Source organism: Haliaeetus leucocephalus, unplaced genomic scaffold (assembly GCF_000737465.1).
Source record: "Haliaeetus leucocephalus isolate CR32 unplaced genomic scaffold, Haliaeetus_leucocephalus-4.0 Scaffold295, whole genome shotgun sequence".
Lineage (NCBI taxonomy): Eukaryota > Metazoa > Chordata > Aves > Accipitriformes > Accipitridae > Haliaeetus > Haliaeetus leucocephalus.
This window is the reverse complement of record NW_010972731.1, coordinates 7,710,974-7,725,758: the sequence shown is the minus strand read 5'-3', so window position 1 is coordinate 7,725,758 and position 14,785 is coordinate 7,710,974. Positions and strand designations below refer to the sequence as shown.

The window sequence follows — 14,785 nt, the reverse complement described above, 5'->3', positions numbered from 1 at the left end:
GAAAAGGGGGGGGGGGGGGGGTGAGGGGTGTGGGGGGGGGGAAGAAGAAAAGCCCCAGCATCGTCTTTCCAGTGGGAATTAAGTGAGTCTTTTCTGCTTTTCCAAAGATAGATTTGCAAGGAAAGTCTGAAGGGCAGTGCTGTGGGATGTGCTCCTGGGGGGCTTACGATGACAGCATGTGTTGGGAACAAGCGTTACGAAATCAAACCCCCATTTGCCTCCAGCTCTGGGTTTCCCCCTGCGCTTGGAGCAGAGGCCAGCGCTATCCCCACGGCTGGCACCAGCGTTGCGGTTACAGGCGATGGCAGGGATGCTGGCGAGCATCCCGCACCGCCCATGGCGCTTGCCGGCGCAGCCTGGCTGCCAGCACCGTGTCCCTTCCCTGCAGGGTGGCATTGGCGCCGGGGAGGCATGGGGATGGGGTTTGGAGGGCAGCCGGCGGGGCTGGCACGGGGCTGGGCGCCAGGATCGCGGCTCCTCCGGAAAGGCATCTGCTGCCGGCGCCAGCAGCGGGGAGCCACGCCAGAGCCAAGATGCAGCTGGGCATGGAGACCTTGAAAGGCACTTGCCCTGGGATGCAGAGGTTATTACTCACACCTAATTATTTATTAGTGCAGGCTTCTTGGCCGGGGTGGTTTATCCACTCGTGCCATGCTAACAAGGTAATGTCCGCTCCGGCCCCACTTGGCTGGGTTGCGTTTCCGCTGGCAGAGTGACACGAGGAGGGGGGTAAAAGTGGTTTGATGGGGCTCTGGCTCCCGCCAGCATTGCCTGCCACGTCCTGGGAGGTGCCAGGTTGCACAGGTACTTCTCTCCTGGAGACCCTGCTCCTCCCAGCACCCATCCGTGGGGTCTACAGATGCCAGGCTGCAGCCCAGCGTTGTCATTGAATTAGCAGGGGAGGCATCAGGCATGACTTGGGAGCTAGCTGAGGGAAAAAGCCAATGTGGAAATTGGTGGGGGAAGAGACACTGCATCAGTGTAAATGCCGCTCTCCGTTCAAATGGGATGACTGATGGAGAGCAGCATCCTGCTAGGGGAAATGGAGGGAGGAAAGGCTCCACGCAGGCAGGCAGGCAGGAAAAGTTGTTTGCAGAGCAGAATTTTAGTGGGATAAAATGCCTCCAAAGGCGGCAGTGTCGCCTTACCCAGCAGCCGCATCGATTTCCACCATGCTATAAACTTGAGCCCTGCTCTCTGCTGAGCACCAGGCTCACAAGGATCGGTTTCTGGTTTTATTCTTTTCTATAATTTAGCATTTGCCTCTGCCTCTTCCTCTTTTCATTAGTTCTCCTCTCATCAATTATCAGCTGTTGAAATGATGGCTGGTCGGTGTCTCAGAGGTTCATTTAACCTCTATTGAACTGCTGAGTTGCAAGTCATTATTCCCTTTTTATTCCTGTTTTATCCTTGAGTTTGAAGGTGCCCTGATATGTGAGACAGGGCAGCCCCCAGGTGCCAGCCCAGTCCCTGTGTCCTGGCCCAGTCTCCCCTGGGCAGCGATGTTGGGAGCATGCTGCACCAAGATGCAAGAGTTAGCTGAGGCTCTGCAAGGTTGACTCATTCCTCAATCTTCTTTTTAGGATGGAAGATCTTGCATAGAAATCAGCATTTCCCTGGCAGCAAAGGTGCTGGGGGAGCCCCTGCTCTGCACAGAGGTTCACAGGGAGCCTTGCAGAGAGGTGCGGGACTGGCTGGGAAGGTCTCCCAGCACCCTGTGCAGGAGGAGGGGAAGGGAGCAGAGCTGAGAGCTTTCCTTAGAGGAAGAAACATTTGCATCCTGCTTTCCCCCCTCAAAAAAAGTCAAAATTTCCCCTGCCTCCCCTGCTTGGCAGTCCTGTGGCCAGCAAGGAGAGGAGTCCTCAATGGAAGAATTGTTCTCCACGGAGGAAGCCCAGAGAGCAGCCACAGCTATCATCCTACATGAGGTTCTGTATTGTTTAGGGGAACAATTTCTGTGACTCACAAGGGATGTTCAATATGTTTATAAATATATATTTTGACAATTTCTCGGGAGGCTGATGGTTTGCAGGGGCATTTCTCCAGGAAAGACTGTCTTGCAGCTTTCCTCATGCTTGCGTGTTGTTGAGTGTTGTGTTACTGAAAACATCTGAAAATCCCACCCTTAAGGCCACCCTTTGGAGATATGCTGTTTGTTCCCATCTGCTGCTAAGCCTTTTGCACTCTTTACCTTCCTTTTCAGCCTTAAAGTTTAGGGGAAAGTATAAACATCCCAGTTCCTCTGCCCAGGATGCACTGGCTGCACAACCAAGCTGGGAATGGTGTGGCATTCACACTTTCCCTGCCGAAGTGCTCCTCTAACCTGTTTTCTCCTTCTCCCCACAGGTATGCGAATACTCGTCACCCTGCTGTTAGATACTCTGCCTATGTTAGGCAACGTCCTCCTCTTGTGCTTCTTTGTCTTCTTCATCTTTGGGATTGTCGGTGTGCAGCTCTGGGCAGGGCTGCTGAGAAACAGGTGTTTCCTAGACAGGAATTTTGCAATGTAAGTACAGCAAAAAAAATCTCCACCTTTTCTTCCTTTCTCTCTCTGCCCTGCCAGAGAAACCCCGGCGGTCAGCAGGGTCAGCATCCAGCCGGGGTGCAGCCAGGGCCGGATCCAGCAGCTGAGAGCACGACGTGGCTGTGCTGCACGGCTGCAATGGCAGCTCTTAACTGGGCTGTCATCTTGATTCACAAGGTTGTTGGCTTCAGGACTCCAAGTCTGGCCAGGTACTTTTTGTATGGCAAAATCCACTTGTCAGCAGGTTACTGAGGGTTTGGAGTGGCTTTTTTCATGTTTTCCCTCTGCACCTGAAGGACAAGGACATTAGTGGTTTGGATTATGTCTGTCCAAGGAAGCTGAGATACCTGACTCTGGGAATTTAAGGATTTAGAACAAACAAAAGCATTATAGCTCTCCTAAAATTACCAGCTCCCAAAACTGTACAGGTCTGGGAGGTCACCTAGCACACCACACACCTGGCAGGGTGTTGATTAGGTGGTCTGCATGCTGGTACAGACAGCACCATGGAGATGCTGCTGAAACACACAAATAAATCATTGTAGGTGTATTAAGATAAGAAGCTTGATGTGAAAGGCACTACAGATGTTTGTACACTGCTCTCAGTCTGGGACAGGCATCAGGAATGGGCAGCACATTTGATCACCAGCTCTTTTTGATGCAAACTTTAGTTTTGGTTCTTCCAAGCTAGGCAGTTGCATAGACCAGGATCCTTGCCACATGCTGAGGGTGCTAATAGGCCTTAATTGCCCTGATGAGTCTCACCTAGGACCCCCACCCTGCCCATGGCCCAGGAGCTCTATTTAAGCTCAGCCTGTGACTCTTAGTCCTGGTTTGAGCTGTGCTGGTGGTGTGCCTGTTTCCAGCTCTTTGTTCCTGGTTTCTTTGGCTCCTGCCTGAGTTCTCTGGGTGGATCCTAGATCTGGTTCATCACTTCTGTTGTGGTTTCAGCCCAGCAGGTAACAAAGGACCACACAGCTGCTCGCTCACTCATCCCACTCCAGTGGGATGGGGAGGAGATGGAGGAGAGAAAAGGGAAAAGAAAAAAAAAAAATGGAACCTCGAGGGTTGGGATAAGGGCAGTTTACTGGGACAACACACAAAAAAAGAAGTTACAACAACGCTGCTAATGAAAGGATATACAAAAAGAGTGATGCACAGTGCAACTGCTCGCCACCCAGAACCCAACGCTCTGCCACTTCCCCCACTGAAAGTCGAGAGAGCTCCCCCCAGCCCGCTCCCCGTTTATATACTGAGCATGATGGCACATGGTATGGAATAGCTCCTTGGCTAGTTCAGGTCAGCTGTCCCGGCTATGCCCCCCACCTCCCAGGTTCCTGTAAAAATTAACTCTATCCCAGCTGAACCCAGGACAACTTCCCACACCTGGGGCTTTGAATGGACCCTGCTGCCAGCCCTGGGCTCTGCCTGCTGTGTTCAGACTGTCCCTGCAGGTGCTGCTGGTGCTGGGATGACTCTTGGCTCCTGGCTCATCCCCTGCCACAGGGCAGGCCAGCTCTTGCTGCTCCCCAGCCATCCCTCAGCATGATACCGAGCCTGGGCTGCTCTGCACTTGCCCTTTCAGAGGTGCAATGTAAGGGCACACCTTAAAACCTATCAGCACAACAAAAAGATCAAAACCAAGTGCAGCCTGCGAGCTTCCACAGAAAAGGGAGGTCTGCATGGGAAAATCCTTCCAAAAGGCTCCTGTCAGAGGCTGCTGAAGATGTCAGTTGTTCAGAGGTGAGGAAATGCCTGAGACCAGCTAATCAGGGCAAGTCTAGCTCTGTAAGAGAAGATAGAGCCTGTAATTATATCTGTTTGTAATCATCTGCTGTCTGCAACTTGCATTGTGTCTGGAAGACAAGCAGAGATTATCTGTCAGCTCTACCCCAGGTCCTGTTCCTGCCTCTCACTGATTAGTCCTGTGGCCTTCAGCTCTCTGAGCCTTTCCCTGTACTGCAGACCATCTCTGATGGCACTTACTCATCCCACCAGAGATGCTGAAAGGCAGAAAATCAATGGGTCTGCCATGTGTGTATGCTTCAGCTCCTGCATCTTGATGCTTCAACCTCACAAGCTCTCTCCTGCACCCACGGCAGGTATTTGCTGGTCATCAAGACTCTCTGTCACTCAGGGTAATCCCTGAGCTGTCATTTTAAAGCCTGAAAACTAGTGATAAAGCTGTGCTCAGGTGGCCCCGTTGCATGGGGCAGGCACTGTGTGCAGGCAGTGCTTTGAGCACAAGGAGTGCAGAGCTGTAATTAGCTTCAGTGAGTCCTTCTCATCCATTTGACCAGGTTTCTAAAATGCTGTGTGTTTTCCTGCAAAGTGGAGCTTTTAAAATTAACCACAGGGGAAACATTTGCTAAGTACAGATATTAAGCAGGCTGTTATGTAATGGCCATTAGCAGCATCAAAGGCATCACAGGATTTTCTTATCAGGGTCTTGGTCCCGGTCACTGAAAGCAAATTCAAGTTCCCTGGGCTAATCCTTGGAAGCTGTGTTTGAAAAGGCAGGAGGTTTGTAAGAGATCTCCTTCCTCCTTCACTGCAGCTCTGCACGGGTTCCTGGGTCCCCTCCAGCAGCATGTAGTGGTGAATTTGGGTGGCTGTGGGTTATCCTTTGCTTGTGCCCAAGTCCTGTTGCTTGATGCCATGTGGTCTTTAATACCCCAACAGCAAGTTGTTTAGGGGGAAAAGGCATGGTGTGGCAGTAACAGGGAAAGCACTTTAGGGTTACATCTTCCTGCTATCGTACAGATGGACCAAAATATACAGCATTGGGCCCAAAGTAGCAGGTCCTGCTGACCAGCAGCAGGATGCCATCTGCCTGCAAGACGATGTGGAGATATAGGCAAAGTCAAGCCCAGGGTTGGATTGGAGCAGGTCCATCCCTGTGTGCCCAGTGTCGGTGCTGGAGAGCCCTGAGCATCCGTCCCATTCTAGGCAGAGCTGCCAAAGAGAACAAAAACAACAACAAAACCTTCACCCAGGGGATGCAGGATTAAAGTTAAGCTGTGGTTTTGCTTAGAAGTAAACAGAATAGAGCTCTGCGGGAAAGGGGGAATGAGATTCTGGTCGGTTAGTTTTGTCTGCCAAGTCCCACTAAATCCCAGTGGTGTTGTCCTCAGCCTAAAATAATGTTTGCCAGCCCTTCAGCAGGCTGTGAGGGGCTGGAGGATGGACAGGCGTGCTGTGCACCCAGGTTGGAGCTGAGCAGGTGATGGTCCTGGCTCAGATTTTCCTTAGAGCCCCGTAAAGGGGAAGACTTGAGTTATTGGTGGGGCTCACATTGGTGGTGGTGTCAAACCCTCCCAGATGAAGACAGAACTGCTTTAAAGTGAGGGTGAGCATTTGAACACAATCCAGGGTGCCAGGCAAGGAACGGTCATAGCCCCAGAACTTTTCTGGAGTAAAAGAAGTGTAAGTGAGCTCAGAGACTGGTGCTTCAAATACAGTTTCTTATCTGCTGCATGCTTCTTTGCACACTCACTACCAGCAGCTTTCTGGGCCGTACAGCTTTACAGCAGGCATCAGATGGAAGAAGTTACTTTGATTTTGCCATCATTCTTCTTCCTGTGGAAGCCTTTTCTTTTAAATCCCCCTTGAAAGTTAGCTGCTTCAAGTAAAGAAGCTATTTTTAAATATAGTACATTCTGATAGAAATTTGGGGATTTCTTTGAGGTGCACTGGAAATATCTGCTTTCTCTCTTTCTTTGAAAATTGCACTGTTGCAATGCAATATCATGCTGGAAGGAGGCTGTTTTATTAAGGACTCTCTTTGAGTAGCGACTTTGAAGGAATTACAGGCAGTTACTGGGCTGTTGCAGTAGCGGGTTGGCAAGCAATAAACTGGACTGGGTCACTGCTGTTCAGGACACGTGAGAAGCTGTCACTTCCCAGTCAGCCCTGGAGACCAGAGTGGAGTTTCAGAGGTCTCTGGTGGCTCAGGCACCTCTTCAACCCGCCGAGGAGCTCACTGACCACGTTGCATTTCCCCTGGCATTGCACAGCAGTGGGGAACAGCAGTGCCAAGATGGTCTCTGCTGCTCTGTGAGCGAGTGCAGGAGATGCCTGACAGTGGGAGCTGGAGGGGAAATTTCAGAAAGGCCTTTTTGGTTGGTTTGATCTGAGAGAGGAAGGCTCGGCATGCATGCATGGGAAGGGCAAGCCAAGCCAGCAGTTTATCTGTAAGATCTCCAGGATGTGTGTCTCCCCCACGCAGCCCCTCTGGCTCCCTCCTGCCATCATGAGCTGCTATCACTGTAAATAAAGGAATTGGGTCACCCCCAGCTTGTCTGGGTTGTTGCTGCTGGGGCTGCTCCTTGTTTGTGTGTTGTTATGCAGAGGAGCGCTTCCCCCCTTGTGGAGCCTTTCAAGGAACTCAGTGGGTTGGAAGCAGGAGAGGGGAGAGAGCTGTGAAGTGCTTTGTATTATCTAATGCTGCAGGACAGTTATAATGTGAACTCTTCAGTCTTAATTAACTCCACACCTGCTTGGCATTGTACCGCCTTTGGCTCCTTGGCTTTTGTAGAGCTGTGAGAAGGCACATACGGCCAAGGCAGACAGCTCTGAGTTTGTCTGAAAGGTGCTACCGAGTTCTGCTTAATTGCTCCTCCTGGCATCACTCTGTGCAGCAACGTTGGGTTGTCAGCAGGATTTCCTCCAGAGAGCAGCCTCCTCTTGGAGGGAACGGATCCTGCCTGGTGCTGAGTTTCCTCCACCTTTTCCCATTCCTCCTCTGCTCCTCAGAAAGCTGAAGCAGGATTGTGCTCAGCGCACACACCATACTCCAGCGGTTGTGGATGATGTCCTGCACGGGATGGTTGGGCTGGGAGGACTGAGCCTGGAGGAAGATGGAGCAGAGAATAATTGTTCAGCCTCCTTTGACATGGGGGAGAATGGACTTGCCTGCCCCACTGCTGTCCATCCTGCACATGAACATGCCCAGGGACAGAGAAAGGGGAATACATTGCAAAGCTGCTGCAATCCCAGAGAAAGATGTGCAGTGGGCAGCCAGCCGAGAAAGGGGTGTTAATCCTTTCTAATGTGATAACAAGATCCATTCTGGGGCTTAGTTTCTCATGTCTTTTCCCCAGAGCACAAGGGTCTCATGATTAGTGGATTCATTACCATTAATAAGTTATTTGGACTATGCCTGTTAGCAAGTAACAAGGAAGTCAGATTGACCTTTCCTGCATGTGGAGGTAGACGGTCTTGGCAGAGCTAATTAATTTATTTTGTGGATACTGGGGATTCCTTCATTCTGCAACACTGTTGTTTCTCATTCTTGCTCTCCTTCCTTCTTTCCCCTTTTTGGTTGTGCCAGCAGGGTCATCAAGCAGAGGAACTAGAAAAAGGTCTTAAATTTGCAGTGCTTGCTGTCAGCTGGTATGTCCCTTCCCCTCTGTACTCAGTGGTTGCAGAGCATCATGCAGGTGCGGGTCCCTCCCAGCTGGACGGATGCTCATGGTGTCTCTGTGCCCAGGGCAGACATGGAAGAGAGAAGGGTTGGAAAAGGGCTGGGCAGAAAGTGGCCCCCATGTGACTGATTTTGGCCTGTCATAGGGAGGACTTCTGGCTTGTAAATCATTTTGGGGGCAATGACAAAAATGAGCAAGGCAGAGAAAAGTAAGGATAAAATCAGGCAGCAGCAGAACCAAATCAAGCTTCATCCATCCTTCGCAGTCAAGCTGTGCTTTGTTTTCCTGGTATTATTTTCCTCCCACAGCCACTAAAGTGTGTCATTCTTTTGGTTCTCCAGAGGGTTTGGGCCCAGATCTTCTCTATGCAGCTTATTAGATCACAGCCCAGGGCGCTGTGTCTGCAGGCAGTATTTCTTCTTCAGCCCAAGGCTTCCTAAATGGTGACTCATGGGAAACATGCAGCCTCTCAAATCTGTGTATGTGGCTCATCAAGGGCCTTTCTAGTTGCAATGTGTAGTGAATAGCGAAGCGTTGAACAGGAGGGGAATTGGTCCTGTAGGTCCCCAGGCTGGTTGCTTTCCCTCACTCCAACAAAAGTGGGTGCATGGGCTGCAGCAGAATTGGCTGGCACACTACTAGCTGTGTCCCTCCCTGTCCAGCCTGCCCAGTTGGAGTGGACATATCAGGAGATCACAGATCAGCTCTGGGGGCTGAAATAAAGGTGATTAATCTGCAACAATGAACATTTATCAGAGTCCCACAGCTGGGAGGGCAGAAAGCTGCGAAGTCGCGTGTGGTGCTGAATGTTGTGTATATTGTGCCACGGTGGGAGAGGCAGCTCTCAGGGGAGCTCGGGTGTGCGGTCAGAGTGGAGCATCACACTGATGCATCAGCCCTTCTGTCTGAGCACTTCTTCCATGGTCAGTGTTCTTCGCACAGGCGTGTGTGTGTCTGCGTCTAAACACGAAACTGCTCCCAGGAAAGGAGCTTGTGCATCCATAGCTGCTAATTACACAATCATCCCTCCAGATGGTCCATCTCCTTCTGCAAGTCCAGCTTTGCTCTGGGTAGAATCCTAATTATACTGGCCCGTGAGCTGTGGTGTGCTAAGCCTTCCCGTCCTGCCTGCTGCCAAAAGGTGTTTGTGATCAGGAAAATCCTGCTGCTGGTGTTGTGGTGGGGTGTTGTTTCCAGTGTGGTGAAGGAAGGAAGTTTTTTGCTGAGTTTCACAGCTCCACCTGGCTCTGGAGCAGGTTTTCGTGGAAGATCAGTTGCAGTTTGGAAGAGTATGTCCCTGGAGTGGCAGGTCCAGATCAAAGAGCCTTGGTGAGCATTGTTTTAAGGGAAACAAGAAAGAGCAAGGGATGTTCCCAAAATCACACAGGGTTGTTGCAGGGCTGGGTGCTCAATGTGTAGTTTTAGGGTTGCAGATTACTGTCTGAGACTTGCCTCTGTGGCTGTCTCTGTTGCAAGCACCAGGTTTGGGCACCAAGCTGCCCAAACAGCAAAAATTTCAAGTTTGCATGACTTGTCACATGGGGGATTTGAGAACTGCAGAGATCTGTTGAGCCTTAGCTGAAGGTCCAGGTGCTTTGATGAGAAGGTACCAAATGAGACCTCTCCTGCCATCACCTTAGAGACTCATAGAGTAGCTCTTTGCTTGTAACCCATAAAGTCCTGGTTTCAAGAGTGGTGAAGTCAGCCCCGGGGAAGCTGGTCATACCCTACGGTCCTGTGGCCATGCCACTTTGCTGTATCAGGTAGTGCACAGTGTAGTCCAGGCTGGGTCTGGGCTCTGGGGGTGTTAGACCCCTGTCACTACCACAGGGTGCAGAAAGCCCGGATCCCAATGTCCTATTGGAAAGGCTTCAGAGCTACTGAGCATCTGCTACTGAGTTTCCTGGGAGGACGCTAGCGGGACATGCACCCGTGGCCTCTCAAACCTGGAGGTTTCAGAGGAAAATGTCCTTCCTGAGGCTGGTGAGGCTGGGATGGCTCTGCCCTGGGCTGCATTGTGTGTTATGGAGGTACAGAGCCCTCCCAGTACCTCCCTGGGTGAGCAGGCTCAGGCAGGCCCTGTGGCTGTAAGCAGAGATGTCCCAGGTGCGGTGTGGTCCTCACCACGTTTGAGGGTGCAGGAGCCTTTTGCATCTGAACTGAGCCCCTCTCAGCATACCCGCTAAGGCCAAAACAGAGCTGACGGGTTTTGCCTGCCATTTGTGAGTTAGAAGTCACTTTTCAGGTGTCTCTTCTCCGCCTCCTTCTGTTTCTTCTCTCAAGTTCCCCAGCTGTCTTTGCCAAAGTCTGTAGCACTCCCAGACACATCCCTGCGACTCAGTGCGTTTTAATCCTTTGCAAGCCTCTGCAATACCCCCCTCTGTGTGACAAACTCTGCTGGTTGTAGTATCTGATCTTCTAGCAAACACCGTGCTAGCGAAGCACTCAGCCTTTTCTTCAGCTTGTTTTATATGGAAATTTCCTCCAAGTGAAACCAATTCGTGGGAGGGGAAGGAGAAGGCTTTTAGGCAGTCCTGGAGGAAAAACATTTTTCAAGTTTTTCTTGAATCTAAGGCATAGAAACTGGGAAGAAGATATTACAGTTTTGTCTAGAGGTGTGGGAACACTGCGCAATGGGAGGGGAATAGCTGGTGAATATGTTTAATTGCCAGTGAACAATGCCCAATTCCTCTGACATGTTACTCTTGTCTATTCCTAAAGCTGGGTGGACCCTCAACAGCCATCTCAAGTAATTCATTGATGGAGGGGAACCAAATTCCCCAGAAAAGTTGTTCAGGGTTAATTTCCCCTCAGCTCTGCCCTGCAGCAATTGCTCTCTCCTTAAGGTGCAGTTGCTGAATGACTCCTGCTTGACCCAACGGTTTTGGGGACCAATTTCAAGCCATTGTATGGAATAACACTAGTTTGGCACTCATTAGAGCCAAATTTATTCAATAGTTTGGTACATTCAGAAACAGATAGAAATACAGCTGTCCTGTCTTGAAGAATACCTGCTTATCTTCTCCCCACATCTCACTTGGTTGTATAATTTGTGTGTTGCCTTTTCCCTTATCTCCTGACTGGTTATATAGCATCTTAGATCCCTGCAGCTCTGAATGCAGCAGATAAAGTCAGCTCTAGGACTTTGCACTTTCTCATTTTGAGCAGTGCTTCAGCAGTGTGAGTGACGGTGGGTCTCACTAATGCTAATCAAACAGCATGAAAAGTCCCAGGCTCTGCTTGCTCGCTGATCTGCCCCAGAGCATGCCTTGGGAAAAAAGGCACATCCCTGCCATGCTGCAATTAGAGCATTTGCTTATCTTAGCTGTAACAGAGCCATAAACTTTATCCAGGCCAATTAAATCAGATATGCAGTAAGCATACAGTTCCTATTAATGTGGGCTCATTCTTTTCTTATGTAAGTACAGAAGGAATTTGAGATGGCCTGTGGCTGGGTATCTCCTTGTTAAAGTTCAGCTCACTCATCACAGAGATGGGCTGAGGGGCAAATTTATTGGAAAGCTGCTTTGCCATCAGCTTTTCTGAAGCATGTTCTGAGCATCAGAAGAGCTATCTTAAAATCCTTAGATAGAAACAAAAAGTTCCCTAGATTTTTGGGAAGCACCTGGCCTGCTGGGATTTTTCTCTCTATACCCTCTCATTTCAACTTTCAACTGCCCTGTTCACTTGGGAAAACTCAGGCTGATCTTTAACTGAAAGATCACTGGTGCAAAAAGCTTTGTAGACAAAGGTAAGGGCTGATATCTCAACTGTGGCTTGCCATCCCCAGTCTGATGGGGCTGAAGGGCAAAGGAGAAATAACACACCCAAACCAGGGACAGAAACCAGTGCCTTTTGCTGCTGCTGAAACAAGGGATGCATTGTTTGTTCTCATCCTTCTCTTTCTTCCCCCTCCAGGACGTACAACCTTACCTTCCTGCATCCGTACTACCGGACAGACGAAGCGGAGGAGAACCCATTCATCTGCTCATCGCATCGTGAAAACGGCATGCAGAAATGCTCCAACATCCCAAACAGGAAGGAGTACAAGGTGGAGTGCACCTTGAGCATGGACTCCTACACCCCAAGTTTATACAACCCTGATTTCAGCAGCAGGAATGCCTGCATAAACTGGAACCAGTATTACAACGTATGCATGGCAGGGGACGTAAACCCACACAATGGAGCTATCAATTTTGATAATATTGGATATGCCTGGATAGCTATTTTTCAGGTAGGATTCTCCTAAAGATTTTTCTGTTCTGTCATGTTTTGCTTGGAAAGATTTTAATAGATGCATCAGAGGAGAACAGTATTTGCTTGTACTTGTGTGAAACTGCAAATGAAGACACATCAAGTAAATGAATCGGACAATAACCTGCACAAATGTTGCAAGAGAGCATTTGAAGAGAATAGCCATTTTTTCAGTGCATTTTAGAAGAGGGGGGAAATACTTCTTGAGACAGACAACAGTATGGAAAGTTCTAGCACTGCAAATCAGACCTGGATAAATCCCAGGGATTTTTGAGAGTTAGGGTCTGTATTTATTGCTGTAGTATCAGGAAATGGAGAGTGTTGTCGAAGTCCTTAAGCAAGACTTAATATCATTCTAAAATGTAGGAACTAGCTTGATGGCATGGTTTGGGCTTGATTCTAGAATTACAGGGTTATACTGGTTAGCATGGTATGCTGGAGGGTGGAAGAAATCTGTTCTGGCTAGAATACCTGTGAAGAGATACTACTCGTGGAATTTGAGTCATTCGTGATCCACACCTGTACAGCTCTTCACTAGAGACCAAAGTACTTATAGCTCAAACTGGGGGAGCCTTTACAGGTAACAAAAACACTCCAGCAACTGAAGCATTTTCAAAGCATTTGTAGCTCTGGAACATTGGATAGCTCATCTACACAGTCCAGAGGCTATGGTCTCTTAGGGCTAGCCTATTTTAAATGATCCATGTACTGTTTTCCATTTTTAATTTGCACTTTCTGATTTTAATACAAATTTCTTTATGCTTTTGGCTAGATGCCCTGTTTTATTTGGTCCTGCTCAAGTGTAGGTGACATCTATTCCTAAAAGAGAAAAAAAAATGCTCTTTTTAGTTTTGTTAATGATGAATAATTACTCATTCAGAGCTCTAAATTTCATTTATGAATTTCCTGCTAGTTTCACATTATAATAGGAACTTAATAACTTTCAATTTTCATCTGGGAGTTGTAAAGGGACAATTGCTTGCTCTGAGCATCTTGTCTGCTCTCATGCTGTCACAGTAGCACAGTAGCACACCTTAAGTCAGAGGCTTAAAACCAAATCCAGAAGGGTTCAGGCAGATTCCAAGTCTCTACTAGGCTATATTTTTTAAAATGCTTTGGTTCTTTCCTGGAATTAGTGTGTCAAGAGAGACACTGCCATAGTAATTTTGAATATTTCTGACTGGTAGCAAGTGTTGCATAAAGGAAAGAGGGAAATCAAAGTGAGAATAGTAGATAGGTCTCTGGCTGTACTTGCATTCTCTTTTTTCTGCTCTTGCGTAGTTCTTTGACGGTGCTTGATGGATGTGCCCAGGAGGTCCCATCTGGCTCCCACCATGGGGCAGCAATGTTCTTGCCAAAGAAAGGGCAGAGGGCAATGTGTTGCACAGTGCCTGTGCTAGTGCATTGAAAATGAGCAGGTGCTTCTCGAGGGGTCCTGCTTCCTTTTTACTTCCAGTGCCTTTCTGCAGACTGCAAGTTTTCATTTCGTGTTGGTATTTCATTTCCTCAGCCTGAAAATGTGCGGTTTTAAGCCAGGAAGAACACACCAGCCACAGCAGAGGTTGCAACTGATTCCTTTGGGCAGAGCAGAGTGTCTGGCAAAGTTGGATATTGTATTCATAGATCATTTTGGCAGCTGCCAGGAGGTTTATGATTGGTTTTAGTGCTGCTTAGGCCATGCAAATGCTAAAGAGTATTTCCAGCCAAAAACTCTTCCTACATCTTTTTCCTTTTAGAAGTAAGGACTTGCTTTTAGAAGCTGAAAACAATATAACTCCAGGTAAAGAAACAGCTGTTGGGAGTAAGGTGCTTGCTTAACTTTGATATGGAAAGAGTAAATCATTACTGCAAGAGGTGGGATGCTAAATCAAAACAGTTACTGTAAGCAGAGAACATTTAACAAATAAAGCTATTGAGTTGTGCTCTCATTACATTTAATAGTTGAAACTGGGTAGCACCAGGTCAGCAGTTAGATGAGGCCTCAAAGTAAGTAGTGCAGAAAGTAGAACGGATGGGTTTAGTAGCTCAGGAGCTTCCCTGTGAATTGGTATTGAATTACTAGGCAGAAAGCACTCTGCTGTGTTCTGGATGAGACAGGTCCAATTGTCCTGATCCCTTCTGAGGAATAATGAATACGTGGTACTTTGCAAGAGTTGTAATGATGGGCTGAACCTCAAGGTCTGGCAAGCTTCCAGTTTGCATAATGGCAATCTTAGGACTCAGCTGGTTAGAGCATCCCTCGTGATTTATCCCAAATGAGTTGGAAATCTAGCATGGTTTAAGAGCTGTCAGAAGGGAGGTTGGTGAAATGAGCCCCACAGGTGAGATTTGGAAGGAAGCTTCCAAGTGCAGTGACTGCAAGTCGTGCCCATGAGTTTCCAAGGGCACAGTTTGATACTGTGCAGACTGCGAACAAACAAAACCAAAAGCAGACTTTGACAGGGAAATCTGAAGATCTCTACTCCAAAATGTCCTTGTGAATGGTGCGCCAAGGCAGGAGGCTAGCAGTATGGCCAAGCCCTTTCAGCTGCCAGAATTTGGATTTAAGCAGCCAAGCTGAAAGACATTTAACTTCATGGTA

The 14,785-nt window shown here is 48.6% G+C and overlaps 1 protein-coding gene across 1 annotated transcript in view; it reads left to right on the top strand.

The window, feature by feature from the left end:
* Positions 1 to 14,785, top strand: part of CACNA1H (calcium channel, voltage-dependent, T type, alpha 1H subunit) — a 128,098-nt gene that overhangs the window by 10,940 nt on the left and 102,373 nt on the right. The window contains exons 4-5 of the mRNA XM_010570604.1: positions 2,347 to 2,506; positions 11,869 to 12,184. Of these exons, the coding sequence (XP_010568906.1) occupies positions 2,347 to 2,506; positions 11,869 to 12,184 (476 nt within the window). The remainder of the gene's footprint in view (positions 1 to 2,346; positions 2,507 to 11,868; positions 12,185 to 14,785) is intronic.